The sequence below is a fragment of the Camelus bactrianus genome, chromosome 26 (assembly GCF_048773025.1).
Source record: "Camelus bactrianus isolate YW-2024 breed Bactrian camel chromosome 26, ASM4877302v1, whole genome shotgun sequence".
Taxonomy (NCBI): Eukaryota; Metazoa; Chordata; class Mammalia; order Artiodactyla; family Camelidae; genus Camelus; species Camelus bactrianus.
Genome location: NC_133564.1, coordinates 29,911,384 through 29,939,050, shown reverse-complemented (window position 1 = coordinate 29,939,050; position 27,667 = coordinate 29,911,384). Strand labels below are relative to the sequence as shown.

At 53.8% G+C, this 27,667-nt stretch overlaps 1 protein-coding gene across 4 annotated transcripts in view; it reads left to right on the top strand.

Moving 5' to 3' along the window:
- Window positions 1–26,617, top strand: part of FGFR1 (fibroblast growth factor receptor 1) — a 46,078-nt gene extending 19,461 nt beyond the window's left edge. The window contains exons 3-18 of one of the 4 annotated variants that reach the window (XM_074353562.1): window positions 10,197–10,463; window positions 11,800–11,883; window positions 12,145–12,317; window positions 13,995–14,118; window positions 15,285–15,475; window positions 17,308–17,452; window positions 19,443–19,639; window positions 20,614–20,759; window positions 20,981–21,102; window positions 21,898–22,008; window positions 22,525–22,715; window positions 23,316–23,438; window positions 23,617–23,687; window positions 23,976–24,113; window positions 24,280–24,385; window positions 24,497–26,617. In XM_074353562.1, coding sequence (XP_074209663.1) covers window positions 10,197–10,463; window positions 11,800–11,883; window positions 12,145–12,317; window positions 13,995–14,118; window positions 15,285–15,475; window positions 17,308–17,452; window positions 19,443–19,639; window positions 20,614–20,759; window positions 20,981–21,102; window positions 21,898–22,008; window positions 22,525–22,715; window positions 23,316–23,438; window positions 23,617–23,687; window positions 23,976–24,113; window positions 24,280–24,385; window positions 24,497–24,673 — 2,366 coding nt within the window. In that variant the 3' untranslated portion in view covers window positions 24,674–26,617. Of the gene's footprint in view, window positions 1–10,196; window positions 10,464–11,799; window positions 11,890–12,144; window positions 12,318–13,994; window positions 14,119–15,284; window positions 15,476–17,307; window positions 17,453–19,442; window positions 19,640–20,613; window positions 20,760–20,980; window positions 21,103–21,897; window positions 22,009–22,524; window positions 22,716–23,315; window positions 23,439–23,616; window positions 23,688–23,975; window positions 24,114–24,279; window positions 24,386–24,496 lie in introns of all 4 variants that reach the window. The other 3 variants (XM_074353561.1, XM_074353564.1, XM_074353563.1) reach the window with 3 other exon arrangements.
- Window positions 26,618–27,667: the final 1,050 nt, after the last annotated feature.

Sequence of the window (27,667 nt, the reverse complement as noted above, 5' to 3'; positions counted from 1 at the left end):
TCACGTTGTTGCGCCACCATCACGACCATCCATCTCCAGAACGGTTCACCTTCCCAACTGAAACTCTACCCATTTAAACGCTTAGCTCCCCAGTCTCTGCTCCTCCAGCTCCTGGCAACCACCTTTTTTACACCACTTCCTTTTAAAAGGATATTTATTACCTTTATTCTCATAATGTAAAAATAAGGGGCATTTCTTTAACATTGGAAAAGAAAATAGGACTTTATGAAGAGCCATTCCTTTGCCCACGGCAGTGGGCAGTGACCCGTGACCCAGACCCACCATCACAGACATCGGACCGGCCAGGGAGGGCAGATTGCAGACCCACTGGGCTGCCGAGAGCTCTGGTGTATTGTGCTCTCAAGTATCCACAGAGGTTTGGAGGGGCCAGAAGGCAGGTTCTGAAACAGCTGTGGCCTCCACTAATTTATCAGCAAGTTTCAGGAGCGGCAGCTCTTTCCTACCCAGCTGCTGGTGTTTCCTTCCCCAAACCAGCTCCGCTGAGCCTGGGGGAGGGGAGGCTGTGCAGAGGCCCTGGGGGGGGGGGCATACATTCTTTCCTTCAAGGAACCTGACCGGACTTTAAGGTCAGAGCCTGGTGGAGTGGGAGCTGCGGGGCTACCTCCTCACTGTCCTCCCTCCCCCCACTCTTAATGATCTTTCCATTACAGAACCCAGACCAGGAAGTGCATGACAGGTCACAGCTGCAGACACATGGCTGGGAGGCCTGGGCTGCGGGCCAGTGGTGGGAGGGTCTGAGCTCCCCTTCTAGCAGCGGGACCCCTGCACATACACGCACACGCACACGCACGCGCACACACACACTCACACCCCACTTCAGCTAATCGCCCGGCTTTTCCCTGACAGCTCAGTGGAAGGTGTTGTTCCTTCTGAGTTGCAACAGTTGTAACATAACTTTTGCTTTGAGTTTAGGACGTGATTTTCAATAAAGGCAGGGAAGACCCCCCCACCTGAGCATCCCGAGCTGCTCAGCTTACATCCACATAAGTGTGCCTACTGGGCTTGAGTCGGGGGAGTTTTCCATCATTGAACAAGGCTCTCCAGCTCCTTCTCCCAAAATAGGACCCACCATGCGTGGCTCTTGAAACTTCCCAGGTGTTCAGGGCCGTTGCGGGATAGTCTTAATGCTGCCAAGATGATCAATTTAACTCCTTATGATTCTATCAAAATGGCCAGGCTCAAAACATTTGTGTGTGTTGTGGGCGGTTCATTTAGAGGCAAGAGCGTGGGCTTTGCAAACACACGGACCTGAGTGAGTAGAGCCTCCCTGGTTTTACCATCGACACTGGAGCCGGCTCCTTCCACTTACAGGTTTACTCAGGAAATGTTCATTGACCCTAAACTGTGTCCGAGGGGGGCAGTTGTCACACAGGAGTTTCTGTCTTCACCGCCAGCTGTGTTGTTGGCTTTCTTCCCTGAATCTGCCAAGGCTGATTCCTCTGGTGCCAAATGTGAGCCAGTGACACCAACTTCTAGGAACCGGGAGCTTGGGCCTCCCTTCCTGGTAGCCGCCGGGCACCTACCTGTGCTGGCCTCGGTGAGTGGATTCCTGCACGTCCAAGGTGAGCTTGCCTCCGCCCAGGGCGGCTCTTTCTTCCTGGTAGAGGTAGGCAGGAGAGCAGCCAAGGGTACCCGGAATCCTTGAAATCCTTTTGGGAACTGGGCGCGGGAAGAGTTTCCTTTTTGGCTCTGCCCCGGAGCATGTCTGTAAACACCTGGGGAGAGAGGCAGAGGGGAAATTTCTTTTAAAACAACTCCTGGGCACATTCCTTTGTTAATCACTTAATTACAGGCCTTCCCCCCAGCCTGCAAGCGTGCTCCCCGTGGTGGGAGGTATTGGGAAGGCAGGGGTTGGGGGACCCAATGCCTAGGAGGGAAGAAAATCCAGGTACCACGGAGGCTTCAGGTAGAAGCCAGACTCCAGTCTGATGCTGGGTTTCCTGTCTCCGCATCTGTTGGAAGATGTGCCCGAAACTGGCCTCCCCTCCCGATTCCTTCCTGGGGAAGCTGGTTTTGGGGGGTCTTGGAGTGGGCGCAGGGCCCCCGGCTGTGGCTTTGGCCAGCGCAGGCAGCTCTGCACTAAATTACAGTGACGAGGTGGGACACACAAAAGCCCCGAAAGCTTTTTTTAATAAAAACAAAACACAAGTCCCGGCCCCAAGCCCCTGGGCTGCTGAATGGTGATGGCTTCCTGTCAGGATTAGCCGGGCCGCCTGGGCCTGTGTGCACTGCCTTTCTCCTCAGGAAATACCTTTAGTAAGCCCCGGTGGGGTCCCCATGGCAACGCGAGAGGGGACCTGCTGACTGGGGCCATTCAGGTCCCATTGTTCCCTGGCCCCTTTGTCGGGAGCTGTATCGCTGCCCCTCTGGCAAACACAGCAGTTTGCACCGTTTTGTCAGGCTGAATGTGGAGCTTTTACATTTTAATGGGCTCTTCTGGCAGTGGCCCATTTGCATGCAAAATGCTCCTTCTTACTTCTTTCCCTCTTTTCTGTCAAAAAAACACCATCCTACACTCCAAGCCCCCTGGGTCGGGGCCTGGTGAACGCGGCTGGGTCAGGGTGTCAGACCCCGCTAATTGATTTGGAGTTCCTGTGTCCCCTGCCACACATGCCTCTGCTCCCCATTTCTGCAGCTTTCCCTGTCCCCTGGGGACGTTCAGGGAATCATGTGTCTGGAGGGCTTCTCGGTACCCCCCATCCTTGCCGGATGATAGCTGTTCCCCAGGATTTCAGCGAGATCCCCCTCTGGCCTGGCCTGGCCTGGCCTGGCCGGACTAAAGTAAGTTTTCAGTTCCATTTCAAAGCCAAAAGAACGTAATAAAAACCTCTGCAGAGGGCTCCCGGAGCCCCGCTGGGCTGTTCTGTGTTCCTTTTAAGTTGCTTTCCAAGCCACCCCGAGTTCCTCCACACCGCCCACAACTGCCCCCTCATTTATCTCTGGGGAGTTTGTGCCAAGACTGTAAACAAGCCTGGACCACCAGTTCCCCCACGTTCCTGAAGAGCATGGCCACTCTCCCCTAATTTTCTTAGCCCAGAAATGCAAAATCAAAAGGATTTCCTAGGGATGACCTCAGTGGGGACCCCAAGGCGTCACGCCTGGATTTTGTTGGGGGCTGGTTATCCAAACGCTATGTCCTTCCCCTTCGGAGTGTGGAATGATAGATGATGCTGCCCCTGACATCAGAGGGTAGAAAAGACATATTCACATGTGTATATATAAAACATGTCTATTATATATACCTATATGTACATATAATGTATATGTTATATATATACTTATATATAGCAGCTTGAATGAGTACATGATAAAAGCCATGAAAATTTGTAAGTCCCGTTAAGAATGAGATGGAGAACGGAGTTGAGGAAGTCTCCTCCAGAGAATGAATTTTCACATCTGGGGAAGTGATGGGGAGACAGAAGGAGAAAGCCATTTCAGGAGAAAGCAAAAGAAAAGGGACAGAGAAGATGTTAGCTTGGCTGCAGAGATGGAACCAGGGGAGCTGGGGGGCGGGGAGAGCAGGGGAGGTAGTTGAGTGGGCCCAGGTCCTGGAGGAGGAGGAGGAGGACCACCGAACCGGGCTCTTGGGGAGTGTGCAGGGATGGATGTGGAGAGCCTGCGCGGAGGGGTCAGCACTTGAGAACCGGACAGTCTGAGAATGTGTGATCAGGCGAGCTGGCCCAAGTGAAGGTTTGAGAGCTCCTTTGCCTGATGTCCTTAATCTTCTCAGTGGAGTCAGGCAGGGGTCATCTGCGGCCATCAGCTCAGCTGTAAGCTGTACTCAAGATGAGGGGCTTGGGACCAGAGAAGGTGTCAGGTGGCTGGTTGGTCCAGGATTGAGCCAGGGACCCAGGGGGGAGGGAGGGGCCGGGCCGTGTACCCATGGCCAAGGCAGGGCTATAAGTCCCTGCCACTGTCCCGTGTGCTGGGTAAGGAGCCCAGGACCCAGCAGACCCAGCCCCGAGAGCCAGGGCTGAGCCCCGCTTTGTGACTTTGGGAGAAGTCTCTCAGCCTCCATTTTCTCACGTTTAAATGGGAGTGAAGACGAATTAACACAATTGTGAATCAACATGCCTGGTGAAGTTTCAGGTGCCACACCAAAGGAAAGCATTATGGTTAGTCCTGAGTCCGCCAGTGTCACAGTGCCACCCTCCAGTTTCCTCATCCGCCAGTGTGCACAGTCAAACCTGCTCAGCGTTATAGGGCAGGTGAGCATGGCCGGGAAAGTGCATTTCTGACTTTAAAACACTAAGTAACAAAGTAGTAGTGGTGGGGCTGAGGGAATGAAAGGGGAAGATGAGGCCAAAGCTGCCAACCTCAGAATCTCATGTGAGACGGTAGGAAACCTGGACGCCTTTGGACAGGACCAGTGGGCTGACCAGAAAGGGTTTCTGTCACTCTTTGAAAGTCATGGGTTGCAAAGACAGTGAAAATAGAGGCTGCCTTTCAAAGTGGTAGACCAGGGCTCTGGAGTGCGTGTGGCTTCTGGAGAGCCAGGCCACCTGGGTTCGAATCCCTGCCCAGCCACTTCCTGACTAGGTAGGCCATCTTGGACACACCCTGAACCTGCTTGTGCCTCAGTGTCCCTGCCATAAAATGAGGATAATACCTCCTTCATAGGGTTATTGTGAAGCAGCTGTGCTCGGCACACTGTCAGCCTCCGGGCCCATCGGGTAGAGATAACATTGGTATTGACCTCATAGGATTCAATGATGGTCGGTGTTAAAAAAGCTCTCACACTGTATGGGATGTATCATAAGCATGCTGCCAATATTGGCCAGTATTAGCATTACTGTTTTCAGACTTGTGGAAGGATCCCAAGATAATATATGGCAAGGCACATGGTAAATTGCAGAGCGCTCTGCAAATATCAGCTGTTAACTTTTCACGGGGTTCACGTTAAGTCGTGGGGCTTGGGGAGGAATCACTTCCAGACCAAATTGGTTCTTATGGGACCAGGGCCGGTAACGCGGTATTTCAAAATACGTTTTCAGGTATATTCATCCTTGGGGCATGAAAGGCCTGCATTCATAGTCTCTGCAGAGAAATGTGTTCCCTGGGACTTCTCTGGTGGTTCTGGTCTATGCCCAGCTTTCAACCATACGATCTGACCGCATCTCTCATTCCCCCTCATCCCGAGGCACAGCCCTGCTCGTAAGCACCTCATTCTTTTTTGTCCCCCCCGCCCCCGCCACCAACTTTTGCTCCCTTTCCCTACCGCTGTGAGCACCTCCGCTGTGAACACTGCTGTCTGCTCTGAGCACCAGTACTTGCGTTCTGTAACCTCAGATCCTGTGTTGGATCAGCCGTCCTGGGCTCGCCATTCTTCTCCCGGTCCCCATGTCTCATGATACAGCGCTTCGTACATCGTATCACCCTGGTTAGCACAAGGTACGGGTCTTCCGCTCCTTAGTTTACCCATTACTTCTCTTTTTTCACAGTAACAAGGGCTCGCAGAGTCCTCCAGTGATAGTTATTTTGAAGAAAGTTCCCTCTCTTTTCCCTAGATTTGGGGGAGCTGGGGTCTCATCTTCTTATAAGAATGACAAGGTGTGTATGGATTTGAGCCTCCTCAAGCCTGGGCCCGACCCCACGCAGTGCCCACGGCTGGCAGAAGACTCAGAGTCTGGAATCCAGAACTTGGATCTGACCTGACGAACCCAGGCAGAACCCCCTCCTCAGTGACAGTGGCAGATTTCTGGCCAGTCCTGCCATAAGCAAAATGCCACAACCTTTGGGCTTGTTGGGAATTGCAAAGCCCTGGTATTTTGAAGGAAAGGGAGAGGGACTCAGCAGGGCCCTGTTGACATTAATCATGCTCCTTGACTTGGCAACACCACCCCTTACCTCTCTGTCTTTCTAGCTGTGTTCCTGAGGATTACTCAAAAGTGTGGGTCCCTGGTCTGCATCCCTGGGGGATGGAGAGACTCCATCAGAAAGAAGGGTGGGATTAGGGATGGCTGTATGAATCCCTTTCACTCCCACTAATGGGGATACAGGATCCACAGCCTTCCGTGGTCCACCTGCCATCTGCACCGTCCCAGGAACTGCCCCAGGTCCAGAGTCCTCCTCAGTCTCGATTCAGACCACTAAGCCGAAGCCTTTGTTCTCTCCTGTTTTCTGGAGAGATGACCAAGGCATTGACAGCCTTAATCCTCCAAGGGTGTTCAAATCAAACCCAACCCTAACCCCAACCTCCCCACTCCCGGAGGGTAATGAAAACAGTGACTGTGTTGAGGGCGTGAAAGCAGAATGCGTGTTTCCGAGGCCGTACAAGCGAGACTCACGCCAGCCGCTTTCAGCCTCAGGCTTGGTCACCAGGGAATCCAGATACCAAACGTCCTCCAGCCTCCGTTCCCCACCTCGTCTCTCAGGAAACAAGACACATAAAGCAAGTGTTTTGGTTTACTGCCTCCCTCAGTGTCCCCATTCCAATTCATCAGGGGCTCAAAGAGGTGGAATGTCTTTTCAAGTGGCTGAGCAATAAACTGCCTTCTTTTCTTCATCTTTCATGACCAGCCCAATAAAAAAAAATAATAAATCACTCAGCTCCTTTCTTGCTAAGTGATCCCCAACAAGTATCACCCTGGCCCGTTGGTCTTGACCAGAGAAAGACCAGCTCAGCAGAGATGGAGCCACAGATACAAGGGCCTTTCCAATGAGGATATAAATGGAGGACACTGGAAAGACCAAAATGTAGGGGAATGACTTGATTGTTGCAGGCATCCAGGGATGTCCCACATCAGCTGCCTTACATGGAACTCCCCAAGGTCAGGACCGCTGCTCTCGGCAGTAAACCAGCAATGGTCGATTACCTTTCCATCACCTCCTAGGAGAAAGTGGCATTATCCCTGCTCTGTAAATGGAGACTTTGACACACATTCAAGAACCAGGGAAAATCCAGTATAACCCAAGAGCCGTAGGCTGGTTTTTGGTTCTTCTAAAAATTAGCCTTTGCCAGATGCTCAATCCACTTCAAGACCTGCAGAGCATTTTCTGTGTTTCTGACATTCCTAGGCACTGTGGGAAAATTAGAATGGGCAATTCTGTCCTGAGTTGCTTGCTATTTCCTAGAAGAGGCAAGATATGGACACTTTTGACAATTGGGAAACAATACACCCGCGTGTCCATCAACCGATGAATGGATTAATAAAACATGGTACATCCATACAAGGGGATATTATTTGGCCATTAAAAGAGATGAAGTACTGAGACATGGTACAGCATGGGAGAACCTTGAAAACATTATGCTAAATGAAAGCAGGACATGAAAAACTATATATTGTGTGAGTCCATTGTGAAATAGCCAGAAGAGGGAAATCTAGAGACAGAGGAGATCAATGGTTGCCTGGACTGGGAGGAAGGGGAGGGGATACTGAGTGACTGCTCCTGGGTACAAGGTTTCTTTGGGGGGTGATCCAAATCTCTGAGGTTGGATTGCATAACTGTGAATATACTAAAAAGCAAAACAAAACAAAACATTGCATTATACACTCTAAATGGGTGAACTTTATGGCATGTGAATTCTATCTCAATCAAGATGTTTGAAAAAGCAGCAGTACAAGATGGTATGGAACTTAGTGCAAATGTGTGTGGTTCAGACAGTAACTGACAGAAAGCGCGGATAAAGACACTTGTGCCCGTGGAATTCTTCCTGGACGTCTTTGATGGTGCACTTTGAGGAGAGTGGGGGGCTCTAGAGAGATGGCTGACAGCCTCCAGCAGAAAGAGGTTTTGCTGTGTGGGGGCAGAATGCTGTTGGTGCAGAGAAGAGACTTGGAGTGGAAGGTGGGGGGAAGAAGGTCGCATGGGGAGGTGATCACGGGGTTAGAATTCATCCTTTAAAATGTGTAGAACCTTGATCAGGAGAATGAATGAGGCGTTCTCACCAAATCCTGGAGCCTCAGGGTGACTCTGACCTCCAGGGGCAGGGAGAAGAAAGCTGGCTCTTGAGGAGATTTATAGATCACGCAGAAGGGTTTTGTGTTCGCATCCTTGTTGGGATGAGCCAGAAGTTCCAGCCTGGATCCGCCAGGGCTGGTCTCGGCAGGGCCCGTCTCCCTTCGCTGCTTCTTCCTGGGGAAACGCCCGTGTTCTCCTGGCTACCTTTTTGTTTCTGGGACCTGTCAAAATAGGCCGTGATGCCAACGGCTAAGAATTTGAGTTTACCGGAGTTTACTGTTGGACCAACGGCTGGTCCAGATCACGAGCTGCAAAATATTTAATCAGTGAGGTCACTGCGGGGAAGTGAGATTTGATCCCTCGGAGCGTCTTCTGTTTTCCTTCAGGGTCAAGTCTGAATGGCTTTTCTTCTACCTCCTTTTGGCAAAACCACAAACCATTAAAAATGGAAAGAATAACTTTTTTTTTTCCCCAAGATCCACAAAGGCTTATTTTTAATCAGTTGTGCGGTCTGTTCACCTTTGTGGTGTTCCTCCTGACCTGATTCACAAAAATAAATGAGTCCTGGCCGAGTGGTTTCCAAACCCTTTTCAAGCAGCAACCCCCTTGGATGACTCAATATTTACCCCAAATTTAAGACAGAGCCCTCAGGTGGAAAGGCGCCGGGGCCCGCATTCTTGGCCCCTGAGCCCCATCCCGGCCCCTCTGGGGGAAACTGCCCTTAGTCCCTAGCCCCGGCCAATGCCTGGAAACTCATTCCTTCATTGGTGAGGTTTCCAGCAGAAACCTATTGAGGATCTCAGAAAGAGTCGGTTAAAATGAGGTGGTGAAGGAGAAAAGGGAGTCCGGAAGGAGGTGATGAAGAGATGATGTTATCACGTTATTCAGGAAGCGCCGTCCCAGGTGCTGGGGTTTGAAGGTAAATGTGACGTGTCCCCACCCTCGCAACTCAGTCAAGAAAGGGGACTGTCCTTCAGTGTGACCAGCGCAATGGGAGGGCACCTGACCCAGACTGGGGTCAGAAAGGGATGAGAGCGGGAGGGTGTGGAGAGAGCCCAGCAGAGCCTCAGGCATCGGGGGACCTGCAGGCATCGGGGGACCTTGTCCCCGACAAGCCTCTGATGGTGAACCGGTACCCGAGAAGGAAAGAAGGCTGTAGAAGGTGCTAGAGACTAGTCAGGTGGTGGACGTGAGCTCAACAGGTGTGTTCTTCTGATGGGGGATGGGCAGGCAGCAGAGGATGCCAGGAGCAGGATTGCAGGTTTGCACGTCCCAAGAGTTACTAGGCGCTGCCTTTCCCCTTGTTAGTGAAGACAGGGGTGCTCAGAGGACCGGTCAGCACGGGACAGTGGACTCACCGGTGTGTCCGGCCTCAGGCCTTCTTGTTAGCCTGACTGTGGTTTTGCTGGGCAAGAGGGTTGGGTGTGTGGCCCCCCGGGCTCCAGGGAAGGAGCGGTGAGGGGGAGAGGCTGTGAGTGCCAGTGCGTTGGGGGAGGACAGGGCAGAGGAAGGTGGGGGGCCCCAGAGGGGGAGCCCTGCAGTCGGGTGAGGAGAAAGGAGCTTTGTGTGCAGTGGCTTTTGCTGCCAGAGCAAGTGTGGGTTTTGTGGCAGCTGCAGGCCTTCGTTCCTAATATAGTCAAAAGCTCCGAATCCGCTGGCCCGACACCTGTTAGCTAGAGGCTCCCCTGAGCTGACCTCTCCTTGGGCTGTCTCTCCCACATATGCATCCTATGCACTGACTCTGCGGGGCTCAGTCCCACCCCCAATGCTGAATCACTGGAACCCAGAGCCCCCCAGTGACAAACTGCCTTCTCTCGACATGAGTGGGGGCTCCTGGGTTTGGGGAGGCTTGTTCAAGGGTTCCTAGGGTAAGGGGTGAGGCCGCCCCAGCCAGAAGCAAACGGAGTGTTCCTCTGGGAAGCCACCATTCTTGGCAAAGAGCTATGTGTGTGGGGAGGGGGCACTCTGGACACACACAAGTCACCCCTTGGATGGAGGGAAATGAAACGTGAACCGCTTAATGCTGCTGCAGCTGCTTCCTAACTTTGCCTCTTTCTCCCTTTGCCCTCTGGAGGAGTTGGGTAGAGACGCAGTGATGGGGGTGCCCAGATAGCGAGCCGCCTCCCGACTGACCCGTGTTCCCGTTCCCACTTCCCCAGCTCTGTAACCCCTGGGATGTTGCAGCTCAGTGCGGCTGGCGTAATGCCCTTTGTCTTTCCCCTCCTCCTCCCCTGCCCCTCGCCCCCTCTTCCCGGCCCCTGTGGTGGCTGCAGCCCAGCCCTGGGGAGCCCCCGTGGAAGTGGAGTCCCTCCTGGTCCACCCCGGTGACCTGCTGCAGCTCCGCTGTCGGCTGCGGGACGATGTGCAGAGCATCAACTGGCTGCGGGACGGGGTGCAGCTGGTGGAAAGCAACCGCACCCGCATCACAGGGGAGGAGGTGGAGGTGCGGGACTCCGTGCCCGCCGACTCCGGCCTCTACGCCTGTGTGACCAGCAGCCCCTCGGGCAGCGACACCACCTACTTCTCTGTCAACGTCTCAGGTTGGTAGCCAAGTCCACCCTCGCCCTCCCCTACCCCCCACCCCTCCAAGCCTCTCTGCTGGTTTCAGGGGGAGCCAGATCTCCTCCCATTCCGTGATCTGCCCCCCACTCTGCTTCAGAAGCTGCCGCCCACTAACATCGCTCCCCGCCCGCCGCGTGGCTTAGCTCTTGGGGCATGACCAATGGTGCGGGCCTCGGGCCAGAGAGCGCGGGCCTCCGGGCCCTACCCCGCAGGCGATTGCGGACGAACCCGGGGCAGTGAGACACTGTGAAGTCTCTGGGGTGCTCCGAGGGCCCAGACAGCATCCATCCTCTCATTCCCTTGCCATTTGGACTTAGGACTTGGCTTAGTGATTAGAGCCCCCGAATATGTGGTGAGGTCCCTCCTGTGACCAGGGGTGACAAAGGTGCATCGCCATAGCCACAGCTCAATGGGAAACATCTGTCCCTCAGCTTCCAGAGCTATGTTAGGGCCACCAGGGAACCCTGGGACTCAGTGACTTTGGGGATCTGCCACTTGTCGAATGTGACTTTTACAAAACCCTAGATTAAACGAAGTTGAGCTGAAGGTTCCTGTACTCGTGTATCCCAGGGTGCAGGTCTGGCACTTCCTCCCCCAGGCATCATCCAGAACCTGCCCCTCCCTGAGGACTTGCCTTCTTTATTTCCCTCCAGACCCCACAAGTACTAGGAAGGGCTGGGAAAAGATCTGGCATTACCCTGATTGGTGACCACATGTGTGTCAAGCCTTTTAAAAGGGATGGATACTTACTGGGGGCAGGTGTTGGTGGACGGACCGCGTGGTGGGCTCCCTACCCGCTCTGGTTTAGAAGGGCAGCTTCCAAACCTCAGCAGACACGTGCTGGACAGATTCTGACTGGAGGTAGTTTGGCCCGCGGCTTCGGAATTGGCTTCTGGCTGCAGTGCCTAGATCTGTCTGGGTCTCCAGAGGAGGAGACAGTTTCCCTGGCTGCTAGTTCTGAGACTCAGCGCCTCTGGGGCATGATGAGTTGAGTGAGCCTCTGAATGCAGGGTGGAGTTAGACGAAAGAGGACTCACCTGCCCGTGATGGAACTGCCTGGGGTAAAGGCCTCCGGGCAGAGGGGTGCAGTGTGCTGGGGTTGGGGGTGGAGGGGCACAGGCGTAGAGCATGCAGTTCTTAAACAAACGGTTTCTATTCCACAGAGGGACAGTCACTAAGGGAGGAGGGGACTGGAGTCAGTATATCTACAGCTGACTGGCCTTTTTGTTCATGGGGTGGCTGTGGGTTGGATGGAAAGCTCGCCGGCCCCCTTTCCCTTGGAGGGACCTCAGTGCTCCCTTCTCCTTGCCGTAGATGCCCTCCCCTCCTCAGAGGACGACGATGACGATGATGACTCCTCTTCAGAGGAGAAAGAGACGGATAACACCAAACCAAACCGTATGCGTGAGACACTGTTTCCTACCTTACTGCCCTCCGGGCCTGGGTGTCGGGTTTGAACCGGCAAGGGGGAAAGCTCTGGTGATTGTCTGGAGAAGGGGAGGAGAAGACATGTGGCATCACGATGCTTGCGGTGGGATCCCTCGGGGGATCAGATCAGTGCAGGCATTGTTCCCAGGTGGTGGGCAGGTGAGCAGGCTGGGGTCCTCGCTCCTGAGCCTGACCAGCCCCTGCCCGTCTTTCTCGGCTCTCCCCGGGCAGCCGTGGCTCCCTACTGGACGTCCCCAGAAAAGATGGAAAAGAAATTGCACGCGGTGCCAGCTGCCAAGACAGTGAAGTTCAAATGCCCCTCCAGTGGGACTCCCAACCCCACCCTGCGCTGGCTGAAAAATGGCAAGGAATTCAAACCTGACCACAGGATCGGAGGCTACAAGGTACATGTGTTCATATGAAGGTCAGAGTAAGAGGAGCAGGAGATGCTACTTAGAAAATCCTTTTTTATATGCCTTTGATTGTTTTAAATAATGCTTTCTATCTGTAAAATTAGAAAATCTTCAGATACAAAAAAGTGCCAGTAAAGTTCAATCTTTTCAGTCTTTTTTTTTCTTTGTATATGGTTTTTACATGGTTGATCACATTGTGTATATAATTTCTTGTCAATTGTTAACATTATAACATATGTCTTTTGCCATGTGTTTGAAAGATAATTTTTCATGGCTGCATAATGTTCCAGTATTACAATATCCCATCATTTAATGAACTGTTTTGTGATACAAGTTAATTTCCAGTTGTTCACTGCTATAAAGTTGCAGTGAATATCTTTGTACATAAGTCTTTGTTACCATATTTTAAAATATTCTGCCTTAGGACAGATTGCTAGAAGTTACTAGATCAAAGTACAAGCAATTTTTTTAAGCCCTTGACGCACATCACCCAATTACTTTTCCCCCATAATTAGGTAATTTTATTTATTCATTCACTTGTTCATTTATTACGTGAACATTTCTTGAACATATGTCTTTCCAGAAAATGTACTAGGCAACAGAGTTCAAAGTACAATGGGAAGACATAAAATTTTACTGTGATAAATTACTCTTAAGGGAGGGCGATGTCATGAGTTGAGGGTGTGATTTTATTTTTTAATTTTATTTTATTGTGGTAACAGTTACTTTCTTAAAACGGAAAATGAATTCGCTCTCCCACGGCAGAGTATGAAAATGACAAGCTCACTCTACCTTCATTAACAAATTTGACACATGAAAATATCTCATTGTTCGTGGGCTGTTTTGCTTAGTAACAAAGTTAGAATTTACATGTTAATAAGCAGTTTCCAGTTCCTGGTGTGTAAATTGTTTGTTCGTGTCCTTTGCCTGTTTAACGCTTTTCAGAACATCAGAATCCCTCCTTTAGAGTCTCTGATCACACATGTCATCCCTGTTTCTTTCCCATCTCACCTGGCTGCTTTTTTCTCAAGCATCTTGTATAAGAAAAGCAGAGGTGATCAGAAAAAATAAGGAAACCTTTAAAGTTAATTCACCAGACACTTGCTGTATGCAAGACTCTGTGCTCTGAGTGTTGCAAAGCAGCATCCTGCCCATAAAGAATTCCAACTAATAGGACAGCAGGCATCCGTGACCACTGCCATGGAAAGCATCTGTGGGGCACAGAGGGACGGGAGGACAGTTCTGGCTGGAGACGGGGCTGGAGGAGATGGTTTTTGAAATGAGATGTCAAGGGCGGGCGGACAGGGCTGGACTCTAAGCAGGGAGCCGTTCCGGCACAGGAACAGCGTGGACAGAGGTGCAGGGCTGGGAGAGTTCCCAGTGTATTTGGGAGAGTGAGGACGGCACGTTTGTCCAGATCACGGGCGGCCTTGCCCGTTGTGGGCAGACCTCCGGAGTTCTCACCCTGGTCTGCCTGCTTCTCTCCTGCAGAGTGTAAAGGGGCTGGGTGGCAGTGCCCGCCTTGTCCTGGCTCAGGTGCAGCCCGCACTCGGCTCTGTGCTCTGATGGGACGGTAACAGCCACTGGGCCCCAACACCGCCGCCATGTGGCTTTGCTCACGTTTGCCTCCAGACCCACAGTGGGGCCCTTTGGCACGTTTCCCCTCAGGTCCGTTATGCCACCTGGAGCATCATAATGGACTCAGTGGTGCCTTCGGATAAAGGCAACTACACCTGCATTGTGGAGAACGAATACGGTAGCATCAACCACACCTACCAGCTGGACGTTGTGGGTAAGACCGCGAGCCGGGGGCCAGGCTGACTCAGGGATGCAGTCAGGACGCTGTGGCATTTATTAGCTCCATCACCTTCCTGTTTTGTGCCTCCCTTTTCTTTTCTTTTTAGAACATTTATTTTTTGTACAATTAATTTTTTACAGGGAGAGGTAATTAGGTGTGTTTATTCATTTGTTTATTTTTTAACAGAGGTACTGGGGATTGAACCCAGGACCTCGTGCATCTAAGCACACACTCTGTCACTGAGCTGCAACCTCCCCACCCCCTTTTCTTATCTGTGAATAGAGCTGCAAGGATCAGCCTGTACCACAGACTCGTAGAGTGAAAGGTGCTGTTGATAGTCTCCCCTGCAGGCGGTGACTGGAGTACTGATGTTAAATTTAGGATAATAGTAGCTATCACTCCGCAATGCCAGCAGCCTGCCCTGCTGGGTACTATAAATACACCACAGGCAGTTCTCATGGCGCCTCTGCAAGGGAGATGCTGTTGTTCCCATTGCACAGAAGAGCAGACTGAGGCTCAGAGAGGTCAGACACCTAGTTAATGCAGAGCTCCAGGTGTTGCATGAGACACTAGGAAGAACATCATGCTTCTAGGTGCTACTGCTTCAGCCTCTTCCTTCTAGAGGTTCTGCATCTCATTCTCTAGCACCTTAAGGTAAATTGTTACACAGCCAGCGTTCTGCCTCGGCTTGAAGGATATGGTGTAAAAATAAGCTTCTGGCCGCGGAGGTCTGGGGTGGGGTCTGAGGTTCAGCCTTTGTAACAAGCTCCTGGAGATGCTGGTGCTGCTGCTCGTGGACCACACTTGAACAGCACGAGTCTAAGTGACTGATTTTAGCTGAGGGCAGGTAGGCTGGGCTGAGGTCTTGGAGCGACTAAGGTATGAGGTTCTGCTATGAGGTTCTGCGTTAAGCAAAGAGAGACGTCTTATGCCTGTGAATGTAGATGCATTGCCTCAGGGAACAGGGTCTTAATAGAGAAGGGTATCCCTTCTCCCAGCTCCCGTCCGAGGGCCTGGGAAGCGCACTGCCCATCCCCGAGAGAGCCGAGGCGGGTGCATGCTTCTCGGAGGTCTTCAGGATGCCCTCTGTCAGCATCCCAGCCAGGAGCTGCCACGGCAGAGCCTCATGGGCCTCCATCCTGTACTCCTTTCCTCCGCAGAGCGGTCCCCTCACCGGCCCATCCTGCAGGCAGGCTTGCCCGCCAACAAGACAGTGGCCCTGGGCAGCAACGTGGAGTTCATGTGTAAGGTGTACAGTGACCCACAGCCCCACATCCAGTGGCTAAAGCACATCGAGGTGAACGGGAGTAAGATTGGTCCAGACAACCTGCCTTATGTCCAGATCTTGAAGGTAATCTTGGCCCTAGTCTCCGTGGGCTGGGCTCTGGGGAGGAGACCTGTGTCTCCCGGGGTCCAGGTTGCTGTGGTCGAGCTCAGGGCCCAAGACGGGGACCCATCCCTTCCCTCCAGGCACGGGCTCCGACTTAAATGGGGACCTAGCCACATCCTGCAGGACCACCAGGGGCAGGTCACAGGTGGAGATGTGAGGGGCACAGAGGGCTGGGGGGTGGGCACTGCTGGCTTCTAAAGAGCTTCAAGAGTGACTGTGCCCAGGCTTTCGGGGCAGCTGCTCCAGGAAGGTGTGTGCACTCCTGCCTTCCCATGGCCCGCGACCAAAGCCTCTCCAGCAGGCGTCTCCCAGTCTCTGCCCTGGCTCCCGAGTCACGTCCTTTCTGGCCCGTGGGGTGAACGACCGGGCACGACTTAGGTAGGGCTGGAAAGGCAAAGGCCACAGGTCAGCCCTCAGAGTTTCAGGAGTAATGGCTCTTTATTCCTTTCTCCTCTCACTCCCAGCCCTTGTCCCTGAATGCCCCATTAATCCAGGGAAGAGAATTACCTAATTCTCCAGTGGATCCTACAACAGGAAGTAACCAGAAGCTGGGAAAGTGGTTTCCCTCCTGGTCCCAGCGTTAGACCTCGTCCTCCCTGGCCTGATTACCCCCAAAGATTTACCGGCCACCCTCACTCCTGGTGCTGAAACTGCCATGTAGGAAGTGGGGCCGTGGCCACGTCTCCATTCACAATCCCTGCCCTCGTCCTGGAGGAGAGGGTTTAACACAGACAGAACATTTGGTTGGGGTGGGTAGTGACTTTCTGAAGTTCATTTTTCAGTCAAGGGCTTCGGACTTTTGAAATCCACTTGCGTCCTGCTCAGAAGGGAAAGGTGCTAAGTCTCTCTTGCTCCTCCCTTCCCTCAGCTCCCTGGGCCTGCCTGTGACATTGCCTGGGAGCAAAATCTGGCCACATCTCAGGGTTGGCCCAACTGATGGCATGTCGTTGGTTTGTTCCAGCATTCGGGGATAAATAGCTCGGATGCAGAGGTGCTGACCCTGTTCAATGTGACAGAGGCCCAGAGCGGGGAGTATGTGTGTAAGGTTTCCAACTATATTGGTGAAGCTAACCAGTCTGCGTGGCTCACTGTCACCAGACCTGTGGCAAAAGGTAACGGGAATACGGAGGGGGCCCCTAGCTGCTGGGGCAGGTGGGGAGGCCAGCGCCCAGCCCTCCCTGTTGTCCTGCTGTGTTCCTAGTGCCCGGAGCCATGGAAAAATACCCGGCCTGGGAGGCTGGTTTGGTTTGGTTCTGTGTTGGTGTCGCCCCCTCTGTGCCTTGTGTGTGTTCCTCGGCTGCATGGGGGATGGTCCTGCTGCCTCCTCAGTGATGGAGGAGAGAAAGGAAGAGCATCCACAGGGGTGTGTGTGTGTGTGTGTGTGTGTGGCTGCAGCCCCCTCCATCCCTCCTGTGTGTGCCTTCTGAGACTTTCTTTACTGGAAACCAAACAGCCGCCCGCACGCCGGGCCGCATTTCTCCATGCAGCTCGCCGCCGCATGCTGGGATGGGCCGGGGCTGCCAGCGTCTGGTGACGGGTCATAACCAGCCACCCCACCGTCATCTCAGGTCTGCCGGCCTTCCTCCCTCAGGGTCTCACTCTCTTCCTCTAACAGGTCTCGCGCTGCCTGGTGGTTTTTGTTTGTTCCTTGTTGCAAAGGAGACGCTGGGGAGCATTTCTTCCTCTGGGTTTTTTTTATCCCCTCTTTGCTCTTCCTCCTTCCCTCTCTCTCTGCATCTCTGAGAGGTCTCATGTCCCGGGCTTGTCCATTTTGCTTCCGTTGTCTCTTCTAGACTGCCGGAGTTAATACCACCGACAAAGAGATGGAGGTGCTTCACTTAAGGAATGTCTCCTTTGAGGACGCGGGGGAGTATACATGCTTGGCGGGTAACTCTATCGGACTCTCCCATCACTCTGCATGGTTGACCGTTCTGGAAGGTATACACTGGACTTCTCCTCTCGATGTCCCGCCCTCATCACGGGCACGGGGGGAGCATGCATTGAGGGGCCGGGGAAGACACAGAGCCGGGCTTCAAGGGCCAGCAGGCGGCTCTAGCTGCTTGTCCAGCCTTGTGGGTCGAATCCTCCCAGCTCACACGGGAGCTTTTCCTAGTGGTGCGGGAAGGCGGAGGCCTCCCCCACCTGCACGCCTGCGACTGGCTCTCCCCTTGTCCAGTGCAATGCATGCATGGGATCTGGATTTAACCTGCAGCCGGGCTCTCCTCCAGGGCAAGCTCCTTCCATCCTTGGGTCCAGCAGCCTCCCTTCTCTCATCTGATCCTTTATGGCCAGCCCGCAAGGTCTCAGAAAGGCCGCACTCCTCTTCTAACTGAATGTAGGCCCCCGCTGGAAGGAGGGGTTGCCGCTTGCAAGGAACAACATCCTCCATCCTCCCACGCTGCCGCCCTGCCCTGACCTCGGAGCGGAGAGGGAGGGGAGCTCAGATGAGCGGACCTGAGCTGCTTTAAGCAAGGCCTGTCCTGGGCAGCGCAGCGCAGCGAGCTTGGTGGTGTCCATTTACCCTCCGGGGGGGAAGCGTGTGTGCGGGGCCGGGAAGGAAGGAGCCTGCAGCCTGTGCAGGGTGGCGGGCTGGTGGCTGCGGGGCTGCACGTGGTCTGGGCGCTCTGCTGCTCTGCTTTCTGCAGACTCGGACCTCTTGTCTTCTCTCTCCCCATCTCCTCCTCTGATAATGCCCCCACTGGAGGCAGAGAAGCGTTCTGTTTTTATCATCGTCGTTGTCAGTGTCCTGTGTATGCTCCCAGTCCGTTGTCTCTGTTTCTCGACGCTGGGGAAAGAGAAAAACAGAAACACTTCTCCGTGTTATCAGCTCTGCCATCCCCTTGTCAGGCCTCGGGAAGTTCTCTTTGGGCTCATCTGAGGTCACACTTAGGGCCTCCCAGGGGAGGTCCCCGGGGTGCTGGCCCCTGTGGCTGGCTGGGGTCTTTAAAAGGGGAGGAGTGGGAGGAGAGCTCTAGGAGAAAGAGGGACCCCTCCAAGTCGGGGAGGGGGCATTCTATGAAGCCGGTGCTGGATGGGACCCCCCCCCCCAGCCTCTGCATGGGAGGGAGAGGGAGTTTGAACTGCACGGGTTTCTATGGGGGTGAGAGCAGGGTGTACTCTTAGTAGAGAAGAGAATCAGACAGTTCCCCCCTCCCCAGCTTCCTTCTTCGGTTTTAGGAGTTAGGCCTGTGAGTAGAGTTCTTAAGAAGTGCAGTAAAGCTTACATTTTCCTCTTTAGCCGCCCAGACACGTTTGGAAATTAAGTTAGTCTTGCCTGTGGTCTGGCGTGCACATGTCTGACCTGCACAGATGACACAGGCGAGGGGGAGGAATTCAGTCAGGACACAGGCTGGTTTTCTCTCCCCCTACCAACGTGTCCTCGTTCTGTGGGTGCCCCCCGATGCCAGGCGCTGTGGCCTCCAGACACAAGTGAGGTGCCATCCGGGCCTTCAAGGTACTGGAGGACTGTCTATAACGACAGACTCGTGGATGGTCGGCTGTCCCCAGTGATAGGTGTTTGACCTGGTGCTCGCACTGCAGAGAAGGGGCACATTTCCATGGGGACGCTGAGGAAGGCATCTAGCGGAAGTGGGTTCCCAGCCGTCTCTCACAGGGTACCCGGTACCCATCCAGCCCAGCAATGCGGCTGAGCACAGGGGGGCCCTGAGTTCATGAGGATGGGCCTGGTGTAGCAGTAGTTCTAGTCCATCCCTCTTGGGATTCAAGTCAGCATCAGGAAGCCTCAAAGATCACAGATTGTGTCATCTGCTCAGCACCAGAACCCCGTCCTAGCTACGACCTGGCTTGGTTCTTCCCTGCCCTTAAGATTCGCAGAAGAAAGGAGATGGGTGTTGAGTTTCTTAAGGAGCTGGGACCCTAGTGGACTGGGCCCTGCAAGCTCGCTAACACCCTGTTCGCACTGACCCAGCCCTGGAAGAGCGACCAGCGGTGATGACCTCGCCCCTGTACCTGGAGATCATCATCTACTGCACGGGGGCCTTCCTCATCTCCTGCATGGTGGGGTCTGTCATCATCTACAAGATGAAGAGCGGCACCAAAAAGAGTGACTTCCACAGCCAGATGGCCGTGCACAAGCTGGCCAAGAGCATCCCTCTGCGCAGACAGGTAACAGAAAGTAGATGGGGGATTTGCACTCCCTGCCGCACCAGCTCCCTGTGCCCCAAGGGCTTCCCCGGGACCCTCTAACCCCCTGTCCTGTGCACTGTCTTCAACTGACCACCCCAGGCTTTGCTCCTGGCCTCTGGGCCGGGGCAGGGGAACATCCTGACCTCAGTGCTCAGTGCTCAGAGCCAGGCTGTCAGCTGTTCCAGCCTATGGATTCCCTGTGCCCACCTTACCCCACCCCCCCGCAGTGCCCTGCTCACCCGGCACGCGGACTGGGAGATGGTCCTAGCTATGCTGAACACGCACATTTGAACTGCCCCCCTGAGGGCCGGTTAGCGGTACCAAGGTACAGAGTAGGGGAGAGAAAGATGGCCATTCCATCTCCCAGGCACCCACCTCCCTTTGTCCCAGGAATTGGAACTGAAGGTTCAGGCATGTGAAAGTAGGCAGCCTTCACCCAGAGCCGTGCTAATTCTGGAAAGAGCTTTGGGAATCAGCAATCCAGAATCTAAGGCAGGGTTTTCACAATGAACTGGGACAAGAGTAGAGTTGCTATTGCAGTGATAAGTTACAAAACGTCAGTCTGGAATGCTTATGAGAAAGGTGAGTAAACTGAAGCCCAGAAAGGCTCATTGGTGGTGAAAATAAGTCAGTTTTAGAATGTAGTTCAGGGGGAGGGTATAGCTCAGTGGTAAAGTGCCTGCTTAGCATGCACGAGGTCCTGGGTTCAATCTCCAGTACCTCCATTAAAAAATAAATAAATAAATCTAATTACCTCCTACCCCAAATAAAATAATAAATAGAACATAGGTCTTCCGACCTCTGGTGGTCTTTCTGCCTCTCTGTGTTGGGGAGGGGACTCAGATGACAGGGACACCCCTCTGCCAGTGGCCAAAAGCCCTGAGTGGGGTGGGAGGAATCTGCTGCCGTTTCCCCCATCTCCGCTAGAAGGGTGACCCCACGCTTCCCTGTAGGTGTCGGCTGACTCCAGCGCGTCCATGAACTCAGGAGTCCTGCTGGTTCGGCCCTCCCGGCTCTCCTCCAGTGGAACCCCCATGCTGGCTGGGGTCTCTGAATATGAGCTTCCCGAAGACCCTCGCTGGGAGCTCCCTCGGGACAGGTAACCCTCTCCCCTTCGTGAGGAATCCCCACTTGTCATTCTAATGGTGGAAGTTGCATGGGCTTGAACCTCCCAGGAAGTGACTGTGTACCAGGTGCATCCAGAAACCATGACTTCCTCTTCCTGCTCTCGGCTGGGGGGACGCGTGGAGGGGGGATGGGGTGTCCTCTTGGGTTTGAACTTTACACCCCCAGCTTATACCACCCTTGTTTCCCCAAAAGACTGGTTTTAGGCAAACCCCTGGGAGAGGGCTGCTTTGGGCAGGTGGTGTTGGCCGAGGCCATTGGGCTGGACAAGGACAAACCCAACCGTGTGACCAAAGTGGCTGTGAAGATGCTGAAGTGTGAGTGGTATTTCTGTTCTAGCAGAAACGATCTTTTCCCTTTCCAAGCAGAGTGTGGGCCTCGGGCCAAGGAGAACACCCTGCCTGGGGCCCTTCCAGTGCCTGCACCTGCTACGTGGCCTGCGTAGGGTTGTCCGTCCAGGAGTGGGGGGCGTTCTGCACCCCAGAATCACTGTGATCCCACTTTGTTCCTTGGCATCCACCTGGGTTGTGGTCAGGTGTTTAGTCAACTTTTTTTTAAACTGAAGTATAGTCAGTTTACAATGCCATGTCAAATTCTGGTGTACCACATCATGGTTCAGTGATACATGTACATACATATGTTCCTTTTCATATTCTTTCTCATTATAGGTTACTACAAGATATTGCAATATTGCATATAGTTCTCTGTATTTACAGTAGAAACCTGTTGTTTATCTATTTTTAATTTTTTTGGTGGGGGAAGCGGATAATTAGGTTTATGTATTTTTTTTTAATGGAGGTACTGGGGATTGAACCCAGGACCTTGTGCATGCTAAGCACGCTCTACACCTGAGCTACACCCTCCCCCAGATGTTTCCAGATCCCACTGCCAGCTGACTTTCCTGCATAGCCTCTGCCCTGCTCACTACCTCTTACCGCAACACTGGCTCTCAGGAGAGGAGAGAGGAAAGTAAATTTGGAGGTTAAAAGGGAAGGAGAGAAGCACACCCCAGAGAAGTAGGCGCCCTGGGCATACATCTTAGTCCTCCCCCTCACTTGTTCTCCCTTCCAAAGCAAATGAGTCTCACCCCCTTCTCTGGTTTGTCTGTAAAGCGGATGCAACAGAGAAAGACTTGTCAGACCTGATCTCCGAGATGGAGATGATGAAGATGATCGGGAAACACAAGAACATCATCAACCTGCTGGGGGCCTGCACGCAGGACGGTAGGCACGGAGCCCCGCTGGCTTCCTGCCCGCGTGCTAGTGCGGGAGGGGCTCGGGCAGGGACCGGGGCCTCCCGCTGTCTCTCAGGGAGAAGATAACCAAGCTGGGGTGTCAGCAACAGGCTGGGCATCTCTCAGCCACGCTCAGGGAAGCGGGTTGGGAGGAGAGCCCAGTTTAGCAATAGTTGGGATGTGTTCCTCAGTGTCTGGGCTGATGCCCTTTGGGGCTTGTCTGAAAATACCAGCACCTGGATTCACACACAGTGTGTGGACAGGAACAGGTGAGTTACTGTGGTCTAGGTTAGGGCTCTTGCCCCAAGCTTTGCTTGTGAACTTCCTGGACTATCCCGGGAGGAATGATTTCCCTGACTTTCTTTGGGCAGTGGAACGAGTTTCCGGGGTCCCTAAAGGGGAGCTTAGGGTTGGAGAACACGCTCGCGGTGTGCTGCTGGGGGTGAAACTAAGCCTGTGTGCCGGCCGGCCTGCCCTGATGGCCTCCGCCTCCTCGTGCCCCCAGGTCCTCTCTATGTCATCGTGGAGTACGCCTCCAAGGGCAACCTCCGGGAGTACCTGCAGGCCCGGAGGCCGCCCGGGCTGGAATACTGCTACAACCCCAGCCACAACCCGGAGGAGCAGCTCTCCTCCAAGGACCTGGTATCCTGCGCCTACCAGGTGGCCCGAGGCATGGAGTATCTCGCCTCCAAGAAGGTGCAGCACCTGAAGGCTCCCCTGGGTGGAGTGGAGGGCGTGTGGACTGCTCTCAGGGCATCTCAGTGTCAGGAGAGCCAGCGTGGCCTTGTGGCCAGACTGGATTAGCTTCCTCAGACAGCCACCAACTTAAATTTCCTCAAAGGGGAAGTCAGAATGATGACACCTCAGCTGTAGAATGGTTATGGGGGTGGAACAGGCCCTATGTGGGAGAGTTCGGCACAGTCTGGGTGCTCATTAGGTGCTGCTTTGTTCAAGCCCAGCCCAGCATGGACGTGATGCACCCCGGGAGACAGGGCGTGATGCTGGTGCAGACACGAGCATAAAGATTCAGCTTTCTGGGTACAAATCCAAAGCTAAGAGCTGTGAGGAGCAAGAAAGGATGGCAGATATGAAGGGTCTGCTAAAGTGATGAAGAGGCCTGGAGCTGGAGGCGTTTGGATGACTGGGTTTGACATGGAGGAGAGGAACATTGTAGCAGGAATCTGGAATGTTCAGGAAGTGCCTGGCAGCTGCAGAGCAGACACTGGGGCGGAGGGTCACCCTCCCCTGCCTCCCACCCTCCTTTCTTTCATCTCTCCCCCTGTCCTGTCTCTGCAGTGCATACACCGAGACCTGGCCGCCAGGAACGTCTTGGTGACAGAGGATAACGTGATGAAGATTGCAGACTTTGGCCTCGCTCGCGACATCCACCACATCGACTACTATAAAAAGACGACCAACGTAAGTGCTGACAACGCACCGGGTGCCTGTCCTCTGCCCCGCTGGGCTTCCTCCTTGAGAAACTGGCACGGCGGGCGGAGCTGAGAATGTGCCCGCCCCGCGTCTGTCCTGCGTGTGCCCCTCCATCCTCTCACCGCCCTGTCCCGGGCCACTCCCAAACTCCCCGTGCTGCTTGCAGGGCCGGCTGCCTGTGAAGTGGATGGCGCCCGAGGCATTGTTTGACCGGATTTACACCCACCAGAGTGATGTGTGAGTCTGAAATGAGCAATTGCCGGGGATATCCGGGGAGAGTTTCCAGTACAGGGAGTCCTGCATCCCATCGTGGAGAGAAAAAGAAAAAGGAAAAAAAAAAAATCGGATGTGTTCCATCACTTTGTTCCCTGAGGGTGAAAGGCCACTGTCCCCTGGCGTCCCCTGGGATGAACGACTTGTGTTGGGGGAGGGTGGATTCAGGTGCTGGTGCGGGAGAGGGGCAAGGACTCTGGGGTGGCCTAGCTCTGTGCCCATGACACCCAGAGGCCCTGCACCTGTCCACAGGTGGTCTTTTGGGGTGCTCCTATGGGAAATCTTCACTCTGGGCGGCTCCCCGTATCCTGGTGTACCTGTGGAGGAGCTTTTCAAGCTGCTGAAAGAGGGTCATCGTATGGACAAGCCCAGTAACTGCACCAATGAGCTGTAAGCGTGAGGAGATGCCCGGAGTCCTGGGCTGGGCCCTGGGGGAGGGATGGGCTTGGCAGGGAGAGGAAGGAAGGGGTGCCGAGCCAGACACCCTCTCCAGACGGTCCCTCTGCCATAAGCCTGCTTTCGTCCTTCCTCCCTTGACCTCCCCGTCCTGTCCCAGGTACATGATGATGCGGGACTGTTGGCATGCAGTCCCCTCGCAAAGACCTACCTTCAAGCAGCTGGTGGAAGACCTGGACCGCATCGTGGCCTTGACCTCCAACCAGGTGAGGCTGCCCTTCCCAGGTCTTCAGTCACCACCAGCCGGGTCCTCTCTGAATTAATCCTGCTGCCGAGAGGAGAGCGCGGGGCCAGCGTCCTTCTGTCTCCTTCCGCAGGAGTATCTGGACCTGTCGATGCCCCTGGACCAATACTCCCCCAGCTTCCCTGACACCCGCAGCTCCACCTGCTCCTCCGGAGAGGATTCCGTCTTCTCTCATGAGCCCTTGCCCGAGGAGCCCTGCCTGCCCCGACACCCGGCCCAGCTTGCCAATGGCGGACTCAAACGGCGCTGACTAGCCCCCCAGCACCCCTGTCCGGACTCCATCCTCAGCTGCGGCCCTGCCCCCACTCCTGCTGGACTCACTGCCTCCCCTCTGCCCCTTCCTGCTGGCAGGAGCCAGCTGCCCACCTGAGGCCTTCACCCCTGAGCTCCCCTGTCGCCCCCTCCTCCTCTCAGCCTGCTGGTGACACAGAGGAGCAGGGAAGCAGGTACTCGCTGAAGGCCACTTCGTTGCCTCCCAGATGTGGGACCAAGGCCCCTGCCCGCCGCCTGGAGGGTCGGGAAGTGGAAGATGAGCAGCACACGAGCGAGAGACCACCGAGCTTTCCTGTGTTGGTTTTGTCTGCTCCACCGTGGCCCCGATGCCGGTGTTCTGGTGGCGGGTGCCTGGTCCTCCGGCTACAGTGGTAGTTGGGGGTGGGGTGTGGGGAGGGGTGGGAATCGGCGCTCAGGCCTCGGTTGAAGGCGACCTCTGCCCCAGATGGACGGTGCCAGTGGCTTATTAATTCCAATACTAATTTGCTTTGCTGACCAAATACCTGGTACCAGAGGATGGGGACGCAGAGGCTGGGAGCAGTGTTGTGGCCCTGGGGCCCAGCCCCAACCCGGGGGCTCTGTACATAGCTATGAAGAAAACACAAAGTGTATAAATCTGAGTATATATTTACATGTCTTTTTAAAAGGGTCGTTACCAGAGGTTTACCCATTGGGTAAGATGCTCCTGGCGGCTGGGAGACATCCGTTGCTATATATGAAAAACAAAGAAAAAAGCAAAAAAAAAAAAAAAAAAAAAGGAAAATGTTTTTAAAAAGGTCATATATTTTTTGCTACTTTTGCTGTTTTATTTTTTTAAATTATGTTCTAAACCTATTTTCAGTTTAGGTCCCTCAATAAAAACTGCTGCTGCTTCATTGCTCTGCGGGCTGTGTGACGCGGAAGGGAACGTCAGCTGGGAAGGAGCCAGGCTGACAGGCTTGGGTGGGGGCTGTCTGTCCGGAGGGCGCAGCTTGCTGCCTGGGTCCCCTCCTCCTGTTCCTCCCCTTAGGTCCTGCCCCCAGGCCTCCGGACAAGCCTCCTACCTTTCTGATGCTCTTGGAAAGGCAGGGACAGAAGGTGGGTGCAGGATGGGCAGGAAGCGGAGGTCCAGGGCCAGGTCCCGAAGTCCCCCACGACTGACCATTTCCTGGGGGAAATGGTGAGGCCAGGTGGGGGCTGAGCCAGGCTCAGTTGAGCCCAGGGGTAGAGAGACTGTGATGAAGCAGAGAGCTAAGGATGGATTGACAAGAGTCTGCAGACACTCCAGCCCAGCCCAGAGCTGCCCCTCTGTGTGGGCGTGGGTGTGGTTCTGTTGAGCACGCACTTGTCACCTGAGACTAGCTTTACCTCCAGGCCCCCTGCTTCAGGTTTCTCATTTCCCAGACTTTCCTGTGTTCATGCTCCTCCCCGTCCCATTCTGCCTGTATTCGAGTGATCAGACCACATGTGTTGGGCCTGTAGTTCTTTCTGTACAGACCCCATCCCTCAGGAAAGGGTAGAAATTCTCTTAACGTTGGTGTTTTGGCTGCTTGGAAATTTTCTTCCCCTGCCACCTCCTGGCCCATCACTGCCCTCGCGAGGTGGGTCCTGGCTCCTCGGAACCTTAGCGCTCAGCCTGTTAGTCAGCGGCCTCTGCATCTCAAGCTTGCTCTTTGCTGAACCCCTTCTGAGTGCAAAAGAAAAATCCTTTCCTTTTTTCTAGAGGGAGAACAGGATTGCTCTTGAACTTTTCTTTCTGAGCTAGCTATTTCTTGGCAGCTGCCGTGTTGGCCACTGTTGTAAAAGTTCTCTCTTCTCCTATGTCTCTCTGTAAATATGCAACTGTCAACATAGTGTGATTCATGTTTATGTTTAAAGAAGGCATTAAGTTGGTGAACAGAGCCAGAAATGAATTTTAGCTCTTAAAACCATTTGCTTGAGACCTGAGAGTGGTGTCTTTCCTTGTAAAACAGTGATGGTAATTTCTGCCTTGGCCCTCCCCGGAAGCCATGTTGCATGAATGGATGGAGGATCTGTTAAAAAGGGCTTCGTGTGCCTTCAGGAGAGGTGCTGGGGAATCTAAGGTACTGTTATCGTAACAGTGATGTCCTTGCTGTTACTACTCTAATCACCCACAAATTTCCCAAGAGACCGAGCTGGCTGTCAAATAAAAGATAGTGAAATTGACCTGAGAGAAAATGAAATGGCCATTTTACTTAGATGACCAGATTGGGTCTCCTGAGGAAAGGAATCCAGTTCATCTAATGAAGATGTCGTGCTGTCAGGGCACTGAATCTGTCTGGTTTCCTGAGGGTTAAATACGAGGGCCTGGGATCACGCTGAGTTAATCAATACTGCCTTCCTGCCCTTTCTAATTGCCATAGGCTGGGCGTCTTCAGTCCCCAGGCACCACTAATGTACTATATCGACCCCAGGTAAGTAAGATTGAACCTCAGATGAAGAAATCGATCTCAATGACAATGAAGTCGCTGTGTTTATCAGCCGCCACTGGGAGGAGCCAGCAGGCCAGACTCTCAGTCAAGGTTAGGTCATATGCCAATCTGCTTTAAGGTTCCCTTAGTCCGATCTTACCTCCAGGTGTGCACAAGTGGTGACTGGGAGACGTTTAGCCTCAGTTTTAACATCACAGGACATTGATTCGATATCACCAGAGTGACTTGTAACGGTTGAGATACAGAATTAGACCAAGTGCAGGTCCGTATGTGTCCAGCGCCACCAACGCCTTTCTGTTGTAGTAGAACTCCTCTCAGTGTGTGCAACACAGGCCAAGCCTGACATCACCACTGAGGTGGGGTTGTAGAAAATGCCTAAAATTGTGCTCAGTGAGACTATTAGCAGCTGGTACAGGCACCTGCATCTGCAGGGAAGGGTGGAGAGTGGGAGAGCGCCTCTCTAGCCCCTCCGCGGATGAGAGCCAGGGAGAGGGAGGTCAGCAGGAGCCCGGGTGTTCAGCACTTAGCAGTATCTAGGG